At 39.2% G+C, this 26251-nt stretch overlaps 1 protein-coding gene across 1 annotated transcript in view; it reads right to left on the reverse strand.

The window, feature by feature from the left end:
• DIAPH2 (diaphanous related formin 2) overlaps positions 1-26251 on the reverse strand; it is a 770217-nt gene that overhangs the window by 471887 nt on the left and 272079 nt on the right. The window contains exons 19-20 of the mRNA XM_027838327.1: positions 12927-13025; positions 11095-11189 (exon numbers count right to left, since the gene is read on the reverse strand). Coding sequence (XP_027694128.1) covers positions 11095-11189; positions 12927-13025 — 194 coding nt within the window. The remainder of the gene's footprint in view (positions 1-11094; positions 11190-12926; positions 13026-26251) is intronic.

Genomic DNA, 26251 nt, shown 5'->3' on the forward strand with positions numbered 1-26251 from the left:
CTTTAGACAGATACTATTTAACATATTATCCATTTATTTCTGTTTTCTAATTTTTTTTTCCAAGACAAATGGGCACTGAATTGACAAAAGTTTTTTTTTCCCTGCACTTACTGATATGTCATGTACTTTTTAATCATTCATATTAATATAATCTACTATTTTTATACTTTTCCCAATATTGAATCAATACTTCATTCTTGTTATAATACCAAACTGGATATACCATTCGGATATGTTGCTATAGCCTCTTTGCTAATATTTTATTTCAGTTTTTTATACTGACACAGATATTGGTCTATAGTTTATATTGATGCTAACTGGTTTATGTATTAAGATTAGATTTTGTCATAGAAGGAATTTGGTAGGATTTCTTATGTGCCTATCTCTGCAATTCTGGAATTAACAGTTCACTGAATGTTTAATAGAATTCATTTGCAAATCCAGGTGGTTCTGGGATTTTTCTTCTTTTGGCAGCTCATTTATGGCAGAGATTTGTTTATTTAAATTCTCTATCTCTTGTTCTGTTCATCTGGGCTTTTTATATTTTTAAAAATATTCACTCATTTCATTTAAATTATCAGTTTCGTTGGAATGTAGTTGGGTAAAAGTTTCTAATGATTTCATTTACTTCTTCATTTGCTGGGAATTCTTTTCCATTCTGATATTAGTAATTGGTTCTCTTTCTTTTTTAATCAGATTACCTAATGGTTTATGTATTGTTATTTTAATGTTTATCTGACTTTTTAGTTGTATGCCCAATTCAGAGGTCTGTGCTTTCTCTGTTTGTTGATTAAAGTGTTTAGAGATATAAACTTTCCCTCCAAAGGCTGCTGCTTTGGCTGCATTCCAAATATTCTAGTATGTCTGGCTCACTGTAGTTATTTTCTTTGAGAAAATTAACTATTGTTTTTATGATTTGTTGTTTGACACACATTCTTTAGCATTGTTATCTAGTGTTCTGTTATGTTTTTATTTAACCAACATATGTAGAAAAACAGAAACATTAAACAATCTTTTACTGACCACAATACAATAAAAATTATAATCAAAAAGTGGCATTTGAAAAAATAATTTTAAATGGAGTCTAATAACATAATTAAGCTACTAAAGCATAAAACTATACCAAGACTTTTGAGACGCCCTGTATATGTTGTTAACATATCTTTGATATGAAACCCTTTTCATAAAATTTTGATACAAAGATTTTTTCCCCCATTTGATGACTTCCCTTCTTATCTTAGGTATAATTAATTTTCTTTGTGCAGAAACAATGAATAACTTTTGGCAAGTGCCAGATTATAAAATAAACCCACAAAAATAATCAGTCTCTCCATTTATTAAAAACAACATTTGACAATAGAGAAGAGATTTCATTCATAATAATTTCAAAATGCATTAAACATCTGTCAGATAAACTGCCAAGACATACTCAAAATACATACAAATACAACAAGGCACTCTATACAGAAATAAAAGACGGCTTAAATAATTGGAGAGATGTTCATTGTTCATAGTTGGACTATTTCAGAATGATAAAAATGATGACACTTTGTAAATAATGATGTTCATCTCGTGCTATACCAATCAAACTACCAAGGGATTACTTTATAGCATGAGACAATATCATTACAGAGTTTATCTGACTTTACAAAAGGCCTATGAGCTCCAGGGAAATATTTTCTTAAAAGTAGGAATAGAGAGAGAACAGAACCTGCTGACCTCAAACGATACTATAAAGCAATCATCATTACAAGTATTTGGGATTGGTTAAAAATATAAGGTTAATCACTGGAAAAGACAAGGTAAGCAAGAGCTGGAAGCAATCTAACCAAGTAGCCTAGTTCTCTGTAAAAACTAACAGGGGCAAGGACACCTTTTGAACACTGGTTCTTTCTCAAATCTTTATCCTTCCTGACATATCTGCAGTACTTGACACGGATGAGCAATTACTTTCCAGTCTTTTATTCTCCTCCATGTACTCACCAATCCAGAAGCTCCAAGTTCCTCACACACAATGCTCCATTTCCCAAATCCATGCTTTTGCTCGGTCCCCTGCCACTCCTCACCATCCATCAGCTGCAAGCTCTTTCTCCTCTAAGATGAGTGCGTGTAGGTGGGGGTGGGGGCTGATGATGATGTACATCTTTATATGCTGTCCATCTTTAGCAGTTCCTATTTCCCCCAAGAGGAAGTTCAAACTCCTTACCAGTGAATTCAATGCTCTTCATAACCTCACGCCAATCAACCTTTCCTCAAACTATTTACCTTTACAAACACTTCACTCTATCCCAAATGCCTTATTCACTGTCCTGCAAAAATATCTTGACTGTGACTGGCTATACTTTGGAGAAGACCAAACTAGCCACTGAGAATGTCAGACTGATCTTTTCCCATGCAAATTTAACAGGGCCCAACTCCAAACTCAATTCTTCCCCAAGCTTTCTTTAACCATGTAAGTAAGAAATTATCTCACTACCTTAACAATTAACCAGGGCTTTGTCCTATGCCGTTTCCAGTCAGTGTAAATGAACTATTTTTGACTCTTTTACATTGATGGTGACTCAGGATTCCTCTCCCCTATTAGATTGTAAGTTGAATGAGGGTAGAGACGGTGGCTCACATTTCTAGCCTAAGTCACCTTGTCTAAGTACTCTCACCAGAAAGACAGACTCTTGCAAGGACCTCAAATCCAATAGGAAGGCTTATCTGACAATAAAAATAGCAACACTAAGCTTCTTACCAAGGACTGAGTTGGGTCTTTACAATAAACCAACAACCAACCAGACAAATAAATAAAAAGTGAACTGTTCACCAACTGGTAAGCCAGTAGAACTAGGAAACTGTAAAGATAAGACAAGTAACAGAAATACCAACTCAAACCAGTGGACCCACTGGTCTTCACAATTCACAAACAGTGATATGCTATACTTTACACAATACTTGATTGGGGATATTTGCAACTTAAGAGCTATTAGTTTTAGTCTCAGAATTGGTAGTTTAATCTGAGGGTCTTCAATGGTAGGTATTGTCTTCAATAACAAGCAGATTTGTAAACAAGTCATACCAATTTGTTTTCCTTATGCCAATATCAAATGTTCTGAAAGTTTAGCTTTCAACAGTTCATATAATTCTTACTGAAAATAAAACATTAAAAGATTGTAGATTCATAACTGTTTAAATATTATCATCTAAATTTCTGAAATCAAAGTTTTTTTTTAAATAAGTATTTTCACTTCTCTCTAGTCACTTGAAAAAAAAAGAGAAAATAGTGAGAAAGAGAAAAGTGAAATCTGACTTGAATGAAGTTTATGCTCAGTTGTCTTCCTACTTTACGTAAAAGGAGACAATATTATGATGGACCCTTGCAAAAAAAGTCCCTGCATACTTACTAGGGAAAAGGGGATCTGATAACTGTACTGTTATTTTTTTTTTTTTTTTTGCCTGGGTCTGTGATTTCATCAGGGCAGCTAGGTGGTGCAATGGATAGAGTGCTGGACTTGGAGTCAGGAAGACCCAAGTCCAAATTCAGCCTCAGACACTCCTTAGCTGTGTGACCCTGAGCAAGTCACTTAAGCCTATTTGCCTCAGTTTCCTCATCTGTAAAATGAGCTGTAGAAGGAAATGGCAAACGATTCTGGTATCTTAGCCAAGAAAACCTCAAATGGGGTCACAAAGAATCGAACACACCTGAAAAATTACCCAATAACAAAGTGTGATTTCATCATCATAGGGAACTCTGAAAAGGAAACTTTCTCCTTCCAGAGTATATCTGCACGGGGAAGAGAAAGCACTTCAGTTTACAGTCTTAGAAAGAATCCTGGGGCACTCGGAGTTTGTGACTTGCTGAAGGCTTCCTGACCACAAGACAAGCTCTCTACCCACTGAGCCATGTTGTCTCATGGCCTTACAGACAAAGCATTCTGGCTTGATAGACATACTACCCAGTCCAGGACAATGTACATACTGTAATACTTGAGTGGGAAGGAGAAGACAATGTAGTCTTTATTGCCCACTTATAGAAAATGCCACCAGCTAGCATTTAAGATCAGAGCTCCTAAAGTTTGTAGCTAGGGATTTAGCATAAAAAATCCAACTCTGACTGTCCCCTACATTATAGAAGGCTTCTCCCCAATCTCCAAGCATCAGTGAAACATGGTCTATGTAAGTTTAGTTCCTTCACAGTCCTATCAATCCAAGTCAAAGAACAGAGGGCACTTTTTCAGTCACAGTATTACAAGGGATTTTCAAGTCTATCCCACTATCTCTACCACTCAAATGAATCCGCTGGGTTTCAACAGTGTCGGTTCAAGGACTGGGAATTCAGTGCAAGTCTATTATGGAATGGGGGTTGTGGTTAACAGCAAGAGGAATGACATCCCATAACTGGAATAAAGGGAGAAGAAAGGAACTAAAAGCCCCTTTAACCTCCGGCCCTTCTGCCAGCCACCTATGCTGTATGCAGCAAATTAAAAACAACGGAAGGAAATAACAGGTCTTTGGGCTGGTCAAAAAATAGAGGAATAAGGACAGAAACATTTCTATCACTTCAGTAGTTATAATCAAAATAAGCAATAACACCTTTCCAGATGTATAATCATTAGTCTTAAATAGTTTCCACATTCCCCTGCCAGAAGGCCAGAGGATGGATATGCCTGCATGGCTCACATCAGTTCCCTAGTCCCAGAACACGCCAAAGCTTCCTGCTCCCCACTCTGCTTGCTGAAATCCTTTAAGGATGATACAAAATGCCACTGCATCCATGACCCTTCCAAGACCTTTCCCTCCCTGAGCCCCTTAACCTCACAAAGCACTTGTTTCTTTCTCCTTCTACTTACCCTACACTGATCATGTGCCACATGGTTACTTGCATATGACTTCTACCATGGAGGTTATGTGCTTGTGAGGAAGGGGCCATGTCACTCCTAGCTACTAACTAACATGGTAAATGAGGTCTCCACGTTCTTTATAGCTCCTTCTGACTTTACTAAACTGTGATCAACATCTTCTTCTTAGTAAACACTGACTAATCTTTAGAGTACTATATTTTTCAAAAGATTATTTATGGAAAAGATAATTCTTCAATGTCTTTGTGTTATATAACAGCTTATCACTAGTATTCAGGGAAAATATTGTCAGTTGGTTAGTGAACAAGCATTTAAGTTTGTCCTATGTGCCAAGTGCTAAGGATACACTGCTCCCCCAAAAAAGTAGTGGTGGTTAAAAAAAGCGAACAACAAATGAAAGTAAGAAGGGACGCTTGGTTGCTGCTGGACAAAGTGCTTTGTTTCAAAGGATCACAGATTTTGAGCTAGAAGCAACCTCAGAGACCACTGGATTCAACCCCCTCATTTTACAGATTATGGTACTCAGACCCACAGGGGAAAAGCACCTTGTCCAAGGTCACGTGGGTAGTAAGTAGTAGAACTAGGAGTAAAACTAAGGTCCTTCCCCATCCAATCTTTTCTCTACATCATGCTGTTTTACTTCTAAAGCTTAACAGTCAGAGATGAAGGAGTATTCCATTTTTTAATACCCAACCAACATTTATTAAACACTTTGGGGCTGGGCATAAAATGAGACCACCAGTAAGACATGGTCCTTGACCACAAGGTGCTTAAAATCTAGTAGGAGAGATACTACAGGTATAGAAAGGGAAAATAAAGCAATGAAGAAGGGGAAATACAATGAGACTAAAAGATACACTAGAAGAGAGAGGTGCATAACCTGATATCACCACCACCATCACCTGCAAAAAACTCAAGAACAGGCATAAAGTTAGGAACCAACACAAAACTGTAACACTGGGAAGAAACCTGTTGACTGACGAGGCAACTACCCAGTATGACTCAAGAGATCTACATTGGGGTTTGCAGTCACTATTAAGGAGTACAGACATTTTTTTTAAGGGCAATGGAAAAATACACAGTGGGAATAATTGGTCCATAGCACATTATCAAGTGGTATCAAAGATCTCACTGACGAAAGGCATGACCAGAAAGAGAGGTAATCCTGCCATGGAGTTGAAGAGAAGGACACAAGATGGATAGTCTCTGTGGTACACTGATATCTCATAATATGAACAGAACCAGACAAAGGTGATAGGTGTATCACATGGATGTGGAAGATGTATGGAGAGGCAGAAAGACAGTGAAAAAAAAATACATGGAAAAAAAGCAGTCACTAAATTAGACAGTGAGATATATCAAAGGACTCAAAGAAACGAAAGTGGATTGCTGGGTCAAAGAGAATTACTAGGAAGGAAGCCAAGAAGAGCTACAAAAGACCAATGGATTAAGAAGTTTGGAAGCAAGAGAATGAAAATACCCACAGTATCTAGATAGGATGCTTTTCGTATTTTTTATCATCTCATTAAAAGTAATTAATCACACATTTCACTACGATGATGAACTGGAAAAACATCTAATTATTGTTACTGTTATTGCCAATGTTTCATTTTCCCCTAAAGAACCATGAAAATGAACATGGTTAATATAAGTTCTTATTTAACAGAAAAACGCACTCAAGTTCTACAATTTGACTGGCACTATGGACTTAACTGATACACTCAGTGTCTTTGGAAGTCATCGATCCTGGGAAAGGAAGAGAGTGCAGATATGCAATAAACAGCATATGAGAGGGAGGGAGGGGGAGGGGGAGGGAGAGGGAGGGAGACAGAGACATTTAGGTGTTCTATGCTCTTCAGAATCTCCTCATCTACCAAGATGACATTAACTCTGAAACTTGTACCTCCTCAGCTGCCCCTGTCCCTAGGCCCCCTCCCTCCCTCTGATTGGAGAGGATGGAGGGTAGACATTGGTAGGTTCCTTCCAGATCCTCAATTTAAGGAGGGGGTCCAGGGCAGTTATTTCCCAGCAGGCAACATTCCTTTGGACATCATCACACTGTCATGCAAGGTATCATTCTCCCATGTGTTCTCTTCCCAATTAGATAGTGAGCTCCTTGAGGGCAGGGATTATCTTTTCAGCTTTCTTTGTATCCCCAGTACTTAACACAGTACCTGGAACATAACAGGCACTTCATAAATGTTGACTGATGACCAAAATAGAGTAACAATTGGAAAGATGGATTGAGGAAGGGGTGGGGGAGGACAGCCTTATTATTAACCATGAATGTAAGAATAATTATATGAAGTAAAATGTAATTCTGTTTGTAAGAATAATTATGCTCTAAAATTAGTTAATGGAGGGATTCTGAGGAACTTTTTTCCTCTCTAATGTAGGAAAGACAGTCACCTATCTTTGATGATTTAGGAACAGTCAGGCCTGCAGGCCAAGGAAAGAGTTACATAACTTTTGGTTCTATCTGTTTTGCCTCTGCTGAACAATGGATTTAAAAGATCACGTGCTTTGATTTCATACGTGACACCACAACTGGAAAAGATTCATGCGGCAAGGTAGAGTTGCGGGCTCGCTACAGCTGTGCTGTACAGCCAGATGGGCTTTAGAGAAGTAATATGCCCTACACAAACGTATATCATCTGCAAACAGGAACGGAAGGAAACCAGACTATCTATAAGTAGCAGTGGCAAGATATCCTCCATGGAGGTGTTGCTCCAGGTCCAGATACGAAGGGAAGACCCAGGGGCTTTATTTCTCTTCTGCTCAGGCACAGAATGAACACACTGGAGAGTAAAGACAGAGGTTCATTTGCAGCGATGAAAGGAAGAGGAAGAAGGAAAATATGAGAGGAGAAGAGAGCACAAACAAACGACATATACAGCTCCGGCAGGGGTACAGCTAGCCCTAGAAAAAAAAATCACTAAATCAGTAGTCAAAGGGTTTAGAATCGATGGAAGTTTCACTTATGGAATCCACAAGTCTGGGATGTACTACTGACTTGAAGAGCTGGAAGGCACATACTGCATTAACTGAACTGCATAAATCCCAAAAAATCAGACGCCAAAAGGGAATGATTTCTCTTGACTTTATTGTGCTCCAACCCTACAGCATCCCAAATGGACCACTCTATCCACCTATCTACTCTCTCCTCCAGAAAGCTTATCCATTCACCACAGTCAAGTGACCTAGTTCTTCTGTCCTTCTGAACATTCCTCTATCTCCTCTTTCAATTTCCAAAGCTAAAATGTAGGTGCTCCCCAAAGTTCTTCTCTCCCCTCTTTTCCAAAAAAACTCATCCATTCTCATGGTGTCAACTATGACCTCCATGGCCTGATGAATTGTGAGTCACAGGATCTGCTACTGTGCGACCTTGGACAGGTAATTTAATGCAGTACTTCTTAACTGTGGGCTGTGACCCCATATGGGTCGCTACCCACAGTTTAAGAATCGTGGAAGGGGTCCCAAATGGAAAAAAATTTAAGAAGCCCTGAATTTTAATGGCTTCAGGCCCAAGTTTTCTCATCATGTAAAATGAGGGAGGTTAGACAGTCTCTAAGTTCCCTTCTAGCCCTAAATCTCTGCCGCTAGGACTCCACGATCTTTCCAAAGACGATTCCTCTTCACCCTGTTATAGATTTCTGCTACAATGTCACCCCATCACCTCAAACTCAATATGTACAAAATCTCCACCTTCTACCTATCCCCTCAAAAATAGCCACTCCCTATGATCGCTTCCACACTTCTTGCTGGTACCCAGGCTTGAAATTTCAGAATGACTTTTTAGCCACTTGTGACTCCGAATCACACCTTTTCCTATCCCCATCTGTCATTTCCTCCATTGTACAGCTTCTTCCAGCTGCTACTCATGATCCTAGTGCAGGCCTAACCCCGAATCTCTTGGGATACTGCCACGGTATTTTGGCTCATCTCCCTGGCTGTAGTGTCTTCGCCCCAATCCATTCTATATGACACCAAAAGACAAATCTTCCTGAAACGCCATCTGGTCAAGTTGTTCTCCTATGCACACGTCTTCAGGATTTTCCAAATGTCTTCAGATCGTCAAAAGTTCTGAGGCTGACATTCAAGGACTATCCCCGCCCCCGAATCTACTCTAAACCTATATTTCTAATTGTTTGCTAGTTGTCATCCTACATAAACATTCTGCTATAGTCACACTGGTCAAATCATCACACCAATATCACATTTTAGACATTTCTAAATGTAATATACCTAACCTAAAATGCCACCGCTTACATGTTTCATATATCTGAAACCTGCTTCCCCTTTGAGGACAAATTCAAACCCCACCTCATCCATGAAGACCACCTGACGAGTCCCTCATCTACCCCATCTTTTATTCTGTTACCAGAATAATCCTTCTTATGAGCAAGTCACTTAACCATTCAGTGCTCTAGGCAACTCTTTAAGACTAAAGGTTGCAGACAAGGTACTGCTCTGCATTGATGGAGGGCACTTCCTCACCTGGGAATTCCCTCTATCAATGAAACCTTAGGCCCAATCCTATCTCTATGCACAGATCTAATCATGTCATTCTTTTCTTCAAAATTCTTCAGGGGCCTCATCTTGGGTCCCAGGTAAAGTTCAATTCCCTCTACAAGGTGGCAATGCCTTCACTCTCCTGCCCTATCTCCTACGACTCCCCTCCATGTACTCAAATAGCCAAGAAAAGCAGCCTAATCTCTGTATCCAAACCTATACTGCACACTCACCTCCATACCCTTGCTCAGGCTTTTTCCCTTATTCCTGGATTGACACCCCCCCCCCACTTCATCTAATCAATTCCTATCCATCCTGAAATTTCACCTTAAATGCAATTTCTTTCACAAAGTTTTTCTTCATGAAGTGCCTTGTTTTATAAATTACTAATGCATTTATCACAAGATACTGTGAACTAGAGCTTATCAAGTGATACTGTGAATTACAAAAGGCATTTTGTGATCTCCTTAATAGCAAGAACCACAGCATTTCTCAACCTGGCAGCCCCTGCAGGGTTTACCATAGTGCTCTGTACACAGTGGGTGTCTAATCAGTGTGGGCTATATTTTATCATAAGACTTCACTGGTCAAACTAACCCACGAGGATCCCTTCCCTGTGTGAACTTCTATGGACCTCATTCTTAATAACAATCATTGACAACTCATCATAGTCTAACTTATGTGAGGGACAAAATTGTGTGTTATAATCGCTCTATGTTTCCAGTACGTTTCTTATTTTAGGACCACTTCATCTTGGCCCACTTCCTTCCTAGGAAAGAAACAACTATTGTACTAAGAGAGATTAGCAAAGACACTCTTCTCACCATTGTGACTCTGTGGAAAACACACTGAGAACCAAGCTTGGGAAGATTCTGACTTTCCTGTTGGCACATTCAGCCAGAGGCTAATTTAAAGGGCAAACAGGTTTTAATTTGGAGATTTATTCTAAGCATAATCAAGAGCAATGCTTGTCCAAAGTCTGAAACAGAGAAGAACAGGAGGATGCTGCAAAAGGGAAAAAGAATGGGGGCCCACAGGGAAGGAATCTCACTACCACTACAAGGAGAGCTCAAAGTTAAATATTTCCAATGACACGGTATGAAATGACTGAAATCCAGGTGATATGCACAGAGACTGCTTATAGCACACAAAAAGGTCAGGAATCACTTTTCTGCTATATTTAATCCACAAAAGAATGTACTGAAGTGTAATTGTTGTTGTGTAAGTGTATCTTAACTGACGTAAGAGAAACACTGTACAAGCTCATTAAAAACTTGTTCTGTAGGTTCCCTGGCCAGAGATCTACTAAGTCATGACTCAATTTCATATTCCCAGCCAATAAGGAGGAGTGTCAGGGACCCCAGGAGACTCTCAGGGTCACACTAAAGTGGCAAGTTCCACAAAGTGACTGTACGATAGATATCGCAACCTACTGCCTCCAAGTGAACAAACCAAGAAGGGAAGACGGTGGGGAGGAGAATAGGCCATAACAAGGGCTTCCTTCCACCTGTGAAAAAACTCTCGCTACTCATTCCTTTCAGAAATAAACTTTTCCAGAAATTAAAAAATACAACTACATGTGCATAATTATTAAAAGGGCTCCTAGATACTCCCAACTCAGGATTAATTGAATATCCAATGCTGGACATCTAAACCTTTTCCCTCAACAAGGTAACAAACAATAATCCAGAAGAAGTTTCCCAAAAATGAATTAAACATTATCAATCAGTTAACTTACATGAATCAAGGACTCACTCAACATGTCTTCATTCACCTCCAGAATGATGTTTTTTATGTCTTCGTAAGACATGCGATAAGAACCAAGGAAGATGGCTAAAATAAAAGAAATTTAATAAAAATTAATCTCAATATTAAAAGCTAAACCTCCCAATGCACATTTCACTTTTCCTTTCATAGTCATCACATAATAAATAGTCACCTCTAATCATGACATGCCTAATTGTTATTAAAAACTGTTACCAGCCAAATGTGCTATCTTAGCAGCCCAAGACAAATGCTGTAGTCTCTGAGCCCAGGGTTTGCAGGTGATGTATATTTACCACAAATAAAGCCAAAGTGAGAAGGCCTCAGTTTCTAGAGTGTCTCCTGGTGGTCAAAAACATCCCCAGCTGATTGAGAGAAAATGGCCCAGTTACTTTTTTCTCAGGCATGAGATTAAAGTAAGCTACTAAGTAACCATATCATTAAGAAGCTACAATTCTTCTTCCTCTAAAAATTCAAGGTAACTGAATAGTGAATGCTCAGTGCACCCCTGCTGGGGCTCCTCCAGCGTGCTCTTGGCTACTTTCTATTTGGAGTCACCGTTTCCTCTGCAAAGCATTTATTTAACTGGACACATATCATTATGTCTTACTACAACCATCTGCAAATCCTAGGTACAAAAGGGCAACAGCTTCTAAGAATGCATTTTTAAGCTATACTCTTTCTCCTTAGTTTCCCACTGAACATGAATTGATGCCAAAAGTTCTGAGGGCCTTCCTTAGTGCCTAGACCTGTACTAGTCATGCATGTGACTTCACTTTCTGGGAAAATCAAAAACAGCTCTCGATTTTCAAGGTAATCAAAGGTAAAGTTAGATTTCAAAGGCCAATCAGAAGCATCATCAACAGAAGTATTAAAGACAAACTGCTAAACTCCTACGTGGCATGATGAATAATGGTACAAGAAAGCACGCCTCAAAAATGCTGTGGGCCCAGCCATAATATCTCCAGTACAGTCAATGGGAAAATCTAAGTGAATCTTCCCATACTGGAACTCATCTTTCTTGCATACTTGATGAAATGGACCTTGATACTGTATTTCAGTCATTATGAATAAACTTTGTTGATACATAAAAAACTCCGATACATATGCAAACCGATCCATCCAGCTGCTTGATCAAAATATATTCCACTGCACATATTTTGGCCCCAAATTGAAAACTATCTCAGATTAAACAATTTGATATGTGCATCAATAAAGACAGCATCAATTACATACTTGCTTTTGCAAATCGTGGATTGGCTGGTTATAAGTTTCAAAGATCGGCCTACATTTTGAATTTTGAACACAGAGACCTCTGTGTGCATAGAAAAAACAGAAGGTTTGGTATCTTTATGCAACAAGTGGATCTATTCCGTGGGAATAGATAATTATATATTATAATATTATAATTATATAATATAATGATCTATTCCCACACACCTCTTGGAGAGACAGAAGAGGGACAGAAGGTAAGACAGCAGAACTAAGACAAACACTGCACAGCGAAGGCAAGAAAAGCAAGTTCCCAAAGGAACCTTTCAGAATCACTTCATATGTGTAAGAATTTTATCACAAATCAGCTATGATTGCAGCTGATTTTTAATGACCTTGAATAAAGAAAACACCTTCTCCAGGGAAAGCTAGAGACTGAAATTAGCTGGAAGACAAAGACATTCAAGGAAACAAGCAAAACATAAGATTGAGCTGATAATTTCAAGTTTAAAGACGTTATGAATTTAGTTTTCTTTAAAGCATTTAGTAAAAATGGGGGAGAGGAGGAAGGGAACCCAAAAATGATTTACATACACAGATTCTGAGCCGTTTTTCCATCCAAAATTCTCAATTCTTTAACTTTCTTCTTGGGAGCAACTTTCTTTTCTTCTGGGACATCAATGTTCTTTTTAACTGAAAAAAAAAATGGAAAATACACAATCACAACATTAGAGTTAGCTATATTAACTACATTAATAAAGCTCATTCTGAAATCAATAAATGTGTTTATTTCATTAGTTCAAGGAGGAGGAGAAACAGAAAAATAAAGACCTTTTAGAGGTTTTGGTGCAAATTAAATATGAGCATTTAAGCAAAACAGAAAAGTGAAAGAGAAACAAAATCAATCGTTGCTTCTTTCCTAATGTGTAGCATTCATTATCTATGCCATTACTAACAATATCACCGTAAGCAATATGCAGTCAAATCAGACTAATTTGGATGGACAAGACGGCCAGTGCATACTCCTTCTAAAACATTCTCTAATCTATATGGTTGATTCATTCAGTATTATTATATTGAAGCAGAAACAATGACATTAACTGCTAAGAATCTGCTACTTCGATCCTGCCCGGACTACTCGCAACACTAGGGAAGACATTCCCCATGAGCACATTACTGGCATCACTGTGCATATGCGTAAGGTATCTGAAAAATCTACTTACTGTGCCTGCCTCTAGTAAAAAGGTCATTGGAGTTAAGGCGACCTGAGTTCAAATTCTACCTTTAATATTTAATAACTAGGTGATGAAAGGCAAAACCTACTTTATGAAAGTTGAAGAGCTACATAAAAAGTCACTTAGGATCGTCACTGTTCTTTGTTTCATCAGAGGAAGCAGCAAACTCGGTTTGAGCCCCAGTGGGGCTCCCCTGAACCAAGCCAAGCTTTGGCTCCCTCAGTACTTGCCCCCCTCTACCTGCTACAGAGTAAGAATTGGTGCGGTAACCCCTGAAAGGCAACGTCACAGAACTGAGAGACCAAGAGTTTGCAACAAGGAACCAAACACAAGAATATTCATTTCAAGGGGTAAATACCTTTGAATAGCCACTTGAAAATTTAGGATTCAAGGAACTCAATTGAAATACTGTATCTGAACAGAAATATTTTGGTAACGCAAGAGAAAAGGCCTCACCACCTCTGGAGAAGCCTTATCTACTTTTTATTTTTTTGAGGGGAGGGGGAGTCCAGATTTATTCTCTTTTGTTGTAAGGAATACTTCAGAAGGGAGCTCCCTCTCCCAGGAAGACCTCACCTGCTCTTTCCTCATGCTCCTCCCAGCTGACCAACCACTTCTTCTTATTCTCCATCGCACGGGTGCCAAAGTGTCTTCCTCAAGTACAGATCTGACTATATTGGTCCCCTACTCAATACACTGCAGTGGCTCCCACACATGTCCAGGGTCAAATATAAAGTCCTTAGTTTGGCCTCAAACTCACCCTGACCTCTCCTGTCTTCTTATGCTTTACTCCCCTCCATACTTTCTAGGACCCAGTTACACAGACCTACTTGCTGTTCCTCAAATATGATGCTTCATCTCCCATCTCCATGCCTTTGCATTGGCTGTCCCCCATGCCTGAAATGCTCTCCCTCTTCACCTCTCTGCCTTAGTTTTTCCCCGTTTTGTTTCAAGAGTCAGCTTGAATCCCACCTTCTGCAGGAGAGTTTTCCTGATCACTTGGTTTCCCTTAGTGCCTTCTCTCCTTGCTCACTCCCCTCTGAGATGACTTTGAATATATCTTCTATTTATCTAGGTATTTAACATGTTGTCTCCCCAGGTAGAATATGAGTTCCTTGAGGGCAAGGGATATTTTGGTTGAAGGAATGAAAACTTAGCTCAAATTTCTGAATTTACAACTGAGAATGAGAAGTCAATGGGCAAGATCCAGTGCTGAAAACAACTAAACATGTCACTGAAGCTACCGACCTTTCACAATAGCCAAGAAACATTCGATGCGGTACCCAAACTAGTGGCTACTCTTTTCTGAAACAGTGTTTGTTATGTCAAAATGCTTTCCTGGGAAATCGCCACCTCACACTTTAGAGACTTTCTCATGATTAGCACTGAGACATCACACTTTTCCCTATAGTCGTAAAACTGTGATATGTTAAAAATTTCGAGGTTCCACAGTGACTATGAATTTCTACAATCAGAATTGTTTATTCTTTCACATTTCTCTAATACAAACAAAAATAATTTTAGACTCATACCAATTTGGAAATTATGTGAAATTTTTGGATGGAAATGACCTTTTTTGTTGTCCAAACGTAGATAATATGAGAATCCACATTGACCTAACCAGAATACATCTACTCTATATGAGGACTATATTCTGACATGATGCTTCTTCATGCAAATGCAATATATGGTTTTAAGCCAACATACTGTGCTAATTTGAATATTTAAACCAGCACTGTTTTTTTTTCTTTTTTTAAATTTTTATATTAATTTATTTTTATTTATTAAACCAGCACTGTTAAAGGACAATGACAATAATGATCATACCAGGGTAAATACTTTCTATGGACAGTAACTATTACGCTAATAAGAAAGCCATCCTAAGGGTTACATCCAATGGATTTTCTGAGTCATCATTCTCTTGGGCCTCCACTCAGTCTAACACTTGATACACCCACTGCTTCTTAAGAGGATCTGCTCCTTTAGCTTCCAAGACACTATCCTCCCAGGTCTCTTCTAGTATCTTTAACATACCAATTTAGGGTGTATGTCAAATGTGACTATCTTCCCTAGCTGTCTCTATCACAAATTCTAAGACAGAATGTTCACTTCCCAAGGTTCCCATAATTTCTGGTTCAGTAACCAGGATCCACTGAGCAGAACGAGGAACATTGAGTGAAGAAGCAGAAAAGAACACTTAGGTTTAATTTCTTTTTTCCTCCCCCTCTCCTACCCCTTTTCTCTCTCTATCTCTCTCTCCCCCAGATCTGTGATTTCATTGGTGCAGAAAACCCCAACTGAGGCAACTCTCTCTATGTTGGATATCTGTAGCTTAAAGTCTTACAGCTGCCTGGTCACTAAGAGGTCACTAAGAGAACCAAAATTCATTCAAAGTAGGATAAGGCTGCAAGTATTGGGGCTCTAAGGAGTCAGGCTATATCCTACACTCTATGTCCCGACATATGCTGCTCCTAAGGCTTGATATAGAGGAAAGATTCATAACCAGCAGAGGTGTACAAAAGTGCAGCTGGCTACCTCCAAGAGTAGGGTCCCCCCCTCCATTAGGACTCTATAAGGAGAGAGTGAAAGGCAATTTGGTGAGTAGATAATAGAGGGATTCTTGAGGACTACAGGGAATGTCCCTTCCAGCTCTTAGATTCTGTAATTTGCCTTTTGGAAAGTCACTCAGTGTCATGGAGCATTTCTGGTCATTAGACCAGACCAGCAGTTCCCAAACTTTTGGGTCTCAGGACCTCTTTACAGTCTCAAAAATGATTGAGGGCCTCAAAGAGCTTTCATCAATATCTCCTATATTAGAAACCAAAACATCTTAGTATTATTATGACAACACTTTGAAAATCTCTGGGCTAGGTGATGAGGTGATTATGAGGTCCCTTCCAAAACTAAATATATGATCTTGTAATCAAATGTGTAGGTAGCCCATTAAGTCAATCCATGTCACATACAAATTTCATTAATGAAATCAACTGGTATATTGAAAATCCATACTATTATGACTTAAAACTGATGTCCTATTCTTTCAAATATTTTTTATTTGTCCGTCATTCAGACAATAAGCATTTATTAAGCTTTTACTATGTGCCAGAAACTGTGCTACCCTATGGGGATACAATCAAAGGCCAAAACAGTCCCTGCTTGGGGAGGGAGGGGGAGAAAAATTTAAAACTCAAAAGCTTATGGAAGTGATTGTTGATAAATCAAAATGAATTAATTAAAAAAACAAAAAAATAAAAATAAAAAAACAGTCCCTGCTCCCAAGGAATCTCATTCTAATGGGGGAGACAGCAAGTCAAAAATTTGGTATGTTCTGGCACCAAGTTGACTGAAGGAAATCTCAGAAGTAAAAACACCAGCAGCTGGGGGAGACAATTAGTATTATTCATGAATACAGCTTATAAAGTAACTGAAAATACTGACCATTATTTTGCAACAATATATAACTGAATTCTTATATTTTTCTACTCAGATGATTCTCTTTACATTATGAGAAATAGTCATTAAAAAGCTGAGAGTCTGGTATACCTGTGAAATATCAATTGTCTATAGATATAGAAGTATGTATGTATGTATGTATATGTGTATACACATCCCCCCACTTCCATATCTTCATGACATAATGGATGCCTGTGAAAAAGAAAAGACCATCCACTTTTCCCTCATGTACTGAAAATAGTGATCAGCTGAAAGTAGAGATTCTCATGCATGTACAACCTATTACATTATAAAAGCATGAGGTATACACGTACATACTCCAATCACCAAATGTCTGCCTGTGTCATCAGGGATATTCAAAAAACAAACAATTTGTGAAATGTATACTGCCCCCGAACTTTTAGATTAGGAATAGACCTTAGAGGGCCATTTAATCTAAGCCACCCTGAAGAAAAATCTTCTCTACAACCTATCTGGCAACAGAACCTTCAGCCTTTGCTTCCAGATCTCCAGTGAGAGGGAACAGGCTGTGCCCCAAGACCCCCCTTTTCTACTTTCAGGTGCTTCTAATTCTTAGGAAGTGAAGCGGCTCAGTAGAGAGAGTGCTGGGCCTGGAACCAGGAAGACCTGACTTCAGACACTCACTAACTGTGTGACCCTAGGAAAGTCACTTAACCCTGTTGGCCTCAGTTTCCTCAACTGTAAAATGAGCTGGAGAAGGAAATGGCAAACCACTCCAGTATCTCTGCCAAGAAAACCCCGCACGGGGTCATGAAGACTCAGAGGCGACTGAGCCACAACAATTCTTAGGAAGTTTTCCTCTAATCCTAAATTTGCCTCTTAGCAACTCTAATACATTGCTCCTAGCTTTGTCCGCAAAAGGGCCTGAGAAGGACAAATCTAATCTTCCTTCCACATCAAAGCCCTTCAAATACCTGAAAATGTCCATCATCCCCCACCCCACCCCCTCTCATCTGTTCTCTTCTCCCGGCAGAGAGGGACACTCTATATGGTTCAAGCTTCAGAACACAATACGATGAAGATAGGTCCAAAATATATAACTAGGGTAGGCAGAGAAATTGTGCTGGAAGTAAATGCACAGTTCCCGCAGTGATGCTGGAGGAGGTTTTCCCCTCTTTTCACTGGTATTTGTCATCACCTTTCATACTTTGGTACTAGAAAGATCCCGTAACCCAAGACAGCAAAGAGCCCAAGTCTGGAACCATGCCCAAATGCCCCCATCGTTAAAGGAGACTCAGCCAGATACCCTTGGTATAAATTACAAGGACCAGGTAGAGCCAAGGATCAGTACAGACTCCCTCCCAAACCAGATTAGCCAAGCTGGGAAGCAACCAAGGTTTTCTTTTCAATTGTTTCTGAGTTTATTTTGTGAGAAGTAACATATTTGTTTACCAAAGCCTGTAAAGAAAAAGCTGATGCAATATGCAGCAAGAAACTGTTTTTCCCTTGAACCAGCCACGGTGTGTGCTGCTACAGCTGGGAAATTTGGACTTTCCCTATTGCCTCCAGCTGTGCGCTAACTAAGGCAGCCTCCAGAAAGGTAGATTCATTGTGATACCCACGTGGTGCCTTAAGTAATCGAGATGACATTACCACAAGTGTTCCAGAAGTTTAAAGCATATTCAAACAAGACTAACGCTCCTAATGGCAGGAATCACACACAAATACCTTATAATGAGTCCCTAATTAAGGAACAAACCTTACTGGTTGGAGTTTATAAAAGCACACCCCAAACCAGGGAGCACATGTTATTCTGAAATTAACATCTGCATGACTAATAGACTTGTACACCTGTTCATTAAGCCAATTACTAAAGACAGCTAAATGTCACCAGAAGACTGGGTTTAACAACGCAGTTCATTTTCTATATTTTAGGAGGGAGCTCAACAGCACAGGTGGCAGCGCGCAAAGGTCAAAGATTATCATCTTCAAAGTTTGAGGGGCTTACTTGTTTGTGTCTTTCTTTAAAAACAACAAGAAAGAAAGAAAAATAAAACTGAAGTAGCTACTTAGGAACCTGAAAATGGGATCTGCTGCCTGTCTCATAGGTAGTACCACCTGCCTGCTGAATGAAATTGTTCCAGGTCCTTCCTGTTAAGCTTTTAATAACTTCTTGTTCTGGGCCTCCTTCATTCAACATCGAATTTCCTTCCCAGCAGATAGGCCTTGAAATTTATTGGAGGATGGGGACCCGAATTACATAAGAAGGGTGGGAAAATATAGGGTGAGATGTGTATCTTTGAAGGAAATACCTCTAAAGACCATGGATGAGATCACAAATCCATTGGAATGTCTGGATATTTGCCAGCAAGCATATGGTTTTCTTGAATTGAGACAAAGGTAGTGGGCTTACCGTATACAGTAAGAGAGCAGAATTCCATGAACCTTCACAATTGAGATTCACATATAAATCACACAACCCAAAAAACCCAGAAGACTACAAACCCTCACACTAAGATTATTAATGAGGAAAACGCATCGGAAGCTAAGAATACCACAAATTTGTACCACCAACCTAATACAATATGTTTGTCTTCAAGTTCCTGAAGATCTTCCTTCAATTTCTCACCTCCGCACTGTTTGCTGTATGCTGTGTTTTCTCTTCAACTGCCACCAATCACATACACAAGGTACCTGAGGCAACAGTCCTTTTGCTGAGCAAGAGGGGACAGTAAACAAAGTGACAGACAACCAGAGTTCCAGAAGGGAACTCAACAGGTGCCTCATGAAGGTCTATTACTAAAGCATCCAAGACAGATGGTTCAGAGGAGGAAGATGCCAACGGTGCCCCATGAAGCACTAACCCGGTCTTTAATCACCCTTGCAGTCAGAGTCCTTTTTGATGCCTAAGCAAACTGTCCTTTTTGGCATTTCCTCTTCATCCTCTGGAGATAAGACCAACTGTTCACCATGTCTCTTTCTACAGCAAAAGAATGGAAATAGTCCATTCCATTAAGAGGAAATCTGGGCATCAAATAAAACCAATAAGCATCTGATCTCTAAGATATCAGAACACAGGGAACTAAGACAAATGTGTGACACCAAAAGCCATTCCCCAATGGATAAGTGATCAAAGAATATGAACTATCAATTCATAAAATAAGAATGACAAACTATTAATAGCCATATGAAAGACTGTGCTACATCACTAATAATTAAAGGCAATTAAAAAAAAGTTGATGTTTCATATCACGCCAAGCAAATTGGCCAAAATAATGAAATGAGTGAATCATTAATTTTGGAGGGGCTACAGAAAGACAGATACATTAATACACTGTTAAAGGACTTCTGCAATGAACCACCCATTCTTGAAAGCAGTTTTGAATTATGCTAAAAATGGGGGGGATTTAAATGTTCACACCTTAAATATCTTTGGCCCAGAGATTCTACTGCTAGGCATATACTACAATATTAATATTAATAATAGCAAGTATTTCCTTATCTCCTACTATGTGGCAGGCACTGTGCTAAGTGCTTTATAAATACTGTCCCATTTAATCCTCACCACAACCCTGAGAGGCAGGTGCCATTATTATCCCCATTTTACAGAGAAGGAAACTGAGACAGATAAAGATTAAGTAATTTGCTCCATCACACAGATAGTAAATGTGACATCATCATCGTCATCTTCTCATCATCATAATCATCATTATTTTGGGGAGAGGGGAAGGGAATAAGCATTTATTGTCTGCTATGTTTTAGGCACTGTGCTAAGTGCTTTATAAATATTATCTCATTTTATCCTCACAACAATCTAGGAGTTGGGTGTTACTATTATCTCTATTTTATAACGAGGTAAACTGAAGTTGCCAGAGGCTATGACTTGCCCAGAGTCACACAGCAAATAAAAGTCTGAAGCTGGTTTGTCCTCTGCTCTTCCTAACTTCAGGCCCAGTACTCTATTCATGGCACCACCTTGCTGCCTACTACAAGAAAGGGAAAAACAAAAAGAAAGGCCTCATATATACCGAAATATTTATTACAGCACTATGGGAAGCAGCAGTGAACTGGAAATAAAGTAGATGCTCACTGATTGGGGAATAGGTCCATAAATAGCAGTACTCAAATATAATGAAATACCAATGCACTGTAAGAAAAGATGAATATGAATAGTACAGGACGGGCCAGGCAGATGTATATGCATTGATAGAAAGTGAAGCAAGCAGGACCAGGACAACGATATACACAATGAGGAAGGAAGGAAGGAAGGAAGGAAGGAAGGAAGGAAGGAAGGAAGGAAGGAAGGATGAGACAGAGTACGGGAGGAAGGGAGGGAGGAAGGAAGGAAGGAAAGAAGGATGAGACGGAGTACGGGAGGAAGGAGGGAAGGGAGAAAGAAGGGAAAGAGGGAGGAATGAAGGAATACAAAATTATCTCATTTGAGTCTCATAACTACTCTGAGAGGTAGGTGCTATTATTATCTTCATTTTACAGATGAAGAAACCAAGGCAGACAAAAGTTAAGTGACTTGCCCAGGTTCATACAGCTAGTAAGTGTCTGAAGTTGTATTTGAACTTAGGTCTTCCTGACTCCAGGTGCCGCACCCTATCCACTGTAGCACTTCACTGCCTCTGGCAGCAACAATCAAAAGTGAATGGCATATAATTAAAATGAGCAAGCTTGGCACTGAACAAAGGACATGCAAATGCACGTCTTCACTTCTCTGCAGAGGTAGGGATGACTGTAAAGGTGGAACGTAGCATATATTGTTGGATTGTATTGGGTTAGTTTCACTAAACTGTTTCCCCCTCCCTTTATCTTTTATTCTTTCTAATAAGGATGGACCTCTGAGTGGGAAAGGTGGAGGGTTATATTGGGAAATGATATAAGAATGAGATCAATAAAACATGTTTGGAAATTAAATCATTTATCAGTAACCTTGGAGAGAACAGTGTCAATTGGGTGATAAGATCGGAAAACAGGCATAAGAGGTTGAGAAGTGAGACACAAGGAAACATAGGAGATGAGTGTAAGCAGCTGTTTCTATTTTGATAATGGGTGGGGGTGCGGTGGAGGGCTTGAGAGAGAATGAGAATATCACATTATGGAGGCAACATACAAGAGGAGATAGGGAGAGAGGGGATCAAGGGTACATGTGGTACAGTTGGCCCAGGCAAGGAGAAGGGGCATTTTTTTAAAAATCATGAACCAGAGTAAGGAGACAAATGGGTGAAATGTTCAAAGGTTTTGAGATGTAGAGTAGGGGATAAGCAATCAATCAACCAGCATTTATTACCTACTTTGTGCAAGGCACTATTCCAGGTACTGATAACCGAAACCCAAAAACTCAAGTCTCAGCCTTTGAAGAGCTTATATTCCTTCATTCTTATTATATCATTGTACATATGAATAAGTTTATACAAAATATATACACTATCAATACTAGATCAACTATCTGGAAGAAGATAAGCAGGAGGGAAGCTAGCAATGAGGAAAGGTGTGATGGAGAAGATGGAGGGCATTCCTTGAACAATCTTGAAGGACAGAGGAGATGCTGCACAGCCAAGGTAAGGAGTAGAGGCAGGGCAACTAAGTCAGGAAAGGCAGTTGAGGGCCAAGGCACAGAGATAAAAGACAGAAAGAGAAGGAAGAAGGCCAGTTGGGTTGGACTGCAGAGTATGGGAAGGGGAGTAATGCAGAATAAAGTTAGGGAGACAGGTTGGGGTCAGGTTGTGAAGGACTTTCAAAGTTTGGAGGGTATATGTTATATAAAATCACTGAGGTTTACTGAGTAGGGGATTAAGACCATCAGGGGGCACCTCATTCACTGTCAGTAGCCTCTCTTTTCTCAGTCAAGTATGAGTCTAGGTTCCCATCTCAAAGAGTGTGGGGTGAGGAAAGCTTGGAGCACTAAGCCTGCTTTTCTGTCACCCTGTCCTGAGCACTGTAGAACTTAAAGGGCGCTGCCCTGGTCAAAAGATTATTTTGTGTTTTTCATTCTGTCCTGGGTACCTATGGCTAAATAATTCATCACCTAACAGTCAAGTTGTAATGACCATCTCTCAGTTAGCTGGGCTGGTCCTTGGAAAGTAAAGTCTGCCATGAAGATCACATCCTCAGTACTAGGGGACAGATTTTTAAAATTAATTTTAATTGATATAACAGAGTATATGTTTAATCATTTAAGCGAAATTAACTGGGCATTGTCCATCATGTATGGATGTGTTTCCTTTGCTTTTTTTTTTAATATTAAAAAGAGAATTAGCAAGGCTCTTATACTAGCTATAATGGGTATGTTACATAGACAAAGTTTAAAGTAGAACACCGAATTCCAGAGCAATGCCCATCTGAAATGTGCAGTTTTCTTAGAATCAGCTTCTCAAAGAACTATTGTTGTCATTAAATGAGTAGAATTAAACAAGGAAGGAGTGAGTCATGGGCAGGAAGAGGAAGAACAGTGCTGGTCTGACATCAGAGGGCTTTGTAACTCAGCTACATATTAAAAGATGACTAGGGAAGTGAGGCCAGTACTTGAGCCTGTGAGAGGCAGAAGAGGAAAAGGAGAAAGTAATGTGCATCAGTTTTCTGAGCATGATTCAAGCAGAGATCTACTTTCTGACACATTTCAATACAGCCACGTGATTCTGGATGCCCCTAGCGAGGTTCCAAACTGGGATTTTAAGAAAGAACTAGAAGAGAGTCCCACTGCAAGAGAAAAAAAATCTGGATCCCCTAGCTAGAGAGCACCTAACCTCATCTCCTGTGTCTACAAAGCCTCAGGTGGATCTGATTCTTGCAGCAAACTGATGCCTGGGAGCCCCCCTAAGAGGTGAGAAGGCTGAAGACGGGAGATTATTGAGATAAGGGGATGACGGTGTTACTGCCACTCCCCTGGCAGAGCTAGAAAAAACTTGAACAAGGAAGAGCCACAGAGTAAGCCTGGAAGGAAGAAGAACAAAAGGATCAAGAAGACAGGTTGTAGATGGAAAAGCTTCTGAGTGGAAACTCTCTCCTTAAACTTCCTGGCCTATTCCAGCCTCAAGCTACCTTCCAAGTAAAGAGAAGGTGGGATGATAATGTCTTTAAGAAATGTGCTAAAGGCACAGGTGAGCTGAACAGGGAAACAAGATTTACAAATGATATCCTTCCATCAGAATTTCACAAAAAGTTTGTGGAGAAAAATGTCGAGTGATATGGTTGAACATACTTAATTACTAAAAGGCCCAAGGGAACTCAAAGGGTCATTCTGACTTCAGGTTGGTAGGATTTCTTCCTCTGCTCTTAATGGTTCATGGATTTCCTGACTTAGAAAATCCCAAATACCTCTTTTGTCAGCAATACCTAGAGCTGGGACTTGGTTTAGCCTTCTTCCTACAATATAAATTTATCATTTAAGCCACTTTGTTCTGTGAATATTTACAATTGTTACTCTGTTTTTTTTTTCTCGTAAGTGTTGGAAGCATGGAGAAATCTACTTTTCAATAAGGATTTTAATTAACTAAATTGAAAAAAATTAATGGGGAAGCAGTATCAAGTAGCAAAGCATATGTTTTTAAAAACAAGAGTAGTGCAGCCTCAGAATAGTAATATTTTATTTTTTAGAATATTTTATTTTCCCCCAATTACATATAAAAACAATTTTAATATTTGGGCTTTTTTCTCTCTCAATTTTGAGCTCCAAATTCTATCCCTTCTTGCCCCTTTTACCCCCTTCCTGAGATGGTAAGCAATCTGACATAGGTTATACATGTACAACTATATAAAATATATTTCCATATTAGTCATTTTGTGGAATAAGACTCAAATGAGGGAGAGAGAGAAAGGGGGGGAGGAAGGAAGGAAAGAAGGAAGGAAGGAAAAAAAATTGTATACTTCAGAGTCTGTATTCAGACTGCATCATTTCTTTCTCTGCAAGTGGATAGCATTTTTTGATCATGAGCCCTTTGGGATTGTCTTAGATCATTGTATTGCTAAGAATAACTAAGTCATTCACAGCTGATCATCATACAACGTGGCTGTTACTGTGTACAATGTTCTAATGGTTCCGCTCACTTCACTCTGCATCAGTTCGTGTAAGTTTTTTCAGCATTTTCTGAAATCAGCCTGCTCATCATTTCTTATAGCACAATAGTATTCCATCACAATCATATACCACAACTCGTTCAGTCATTCCACAATTGATGGGCATTCCCTCAATTTCCAATTCTTAGCTACTACAAAAAGAGCTGCTATAAATACCCATGTACAAAAAGGTCCTTTTCTCTTTTTTTAAAATTTCTTTGGGATACAGACCTAGTAGTGATATTGCTGGAGCAAGAGCCTTTTGGGCACAGTTCCAAATTGCTCTCTAGAATGGTTGGATCAGTACACAACTCCACTAATCATGCATTACTGTCTCAGTTCAGAATAGTAATTAAAAGAAATCAGGCACACCCTTAATTGAAAGAATTGCTTTAAGCTCTTTTTGAAGTGGCAAAGAACAAGAAATTAAGGAAATACCCATCAGTTGGGGAATGACTATACAAAATATGGAATCTGAATGTAATAGAATTATTATGTGCGTCTAAGCAATGAATGATGAAAAAGATAGTCAAAGAAGCTTGTCAAAATTTATTTAAATTGATGCAGAGTGAAGTAAGCAGAGCCAGCAATCTATATAATAACATTGTAAAAAAAAAAAAAAAAAAACTTTGAAAGACTTAAGATTTCTCATCAATGTGATGACCAATCATGATTCTAGAGGACTGACGATGAAGTATTCTACTCACCTCCTGACAGAGAGGTGATCAATACACGATTAAAAAGATTTTTTTAACTTGACTATGCGTATTTTAGAAGGGTTTTGTTTTTCTTATATTTTCTATTGGGCAGGGGAGGTGAGGGGAAGAGAAAATAAATGCTTGTTAATTGAAGGAAAAATTATTTAAAAAAACAACAGAATTGACTTAAATTCCTTAAATATAACACAAGGAACAGACGTAGAACTAGGAACCTATATAACTCTAACCTAGCAAAATGTTTCAGTCCTACTGTGTCCAACAGAAGTTTGGTCTTTGCTTCACTAAACACATTGTTTCTTTGGTAATGGTACAACCCTGCTAAATAAGGTAAGTACTCCTGTCCCCCAAAATGGTCTACAGCTCCCCCAGTATGTAAACCCCTTCCACCAAGGCAAACCGGCAATTAATCTGCACTTGGGACACTGAGAGGTTTGATGATTTGCTCATGGTCACACAGCTAATATTTGCTAATGGCAGGATGTGGTCTTAG

Source organism: Vombatus ursinus, unplaced genomic scaffold (assembly GCF_900497805.2).
Source record: "Vombatus ursinus unplaced genomic scaffold, bare-nosed wombat genome assembly UNPS02004577.1, whole genome shotgun sequence".
Classification (NCBI taxonomy): domain Eukaryota; kingdom Metazoa; phylum Chordata; class Mammalia; order Diprotodontia; family Vombatidae; genus Vombatus; species Vombatus ursinus.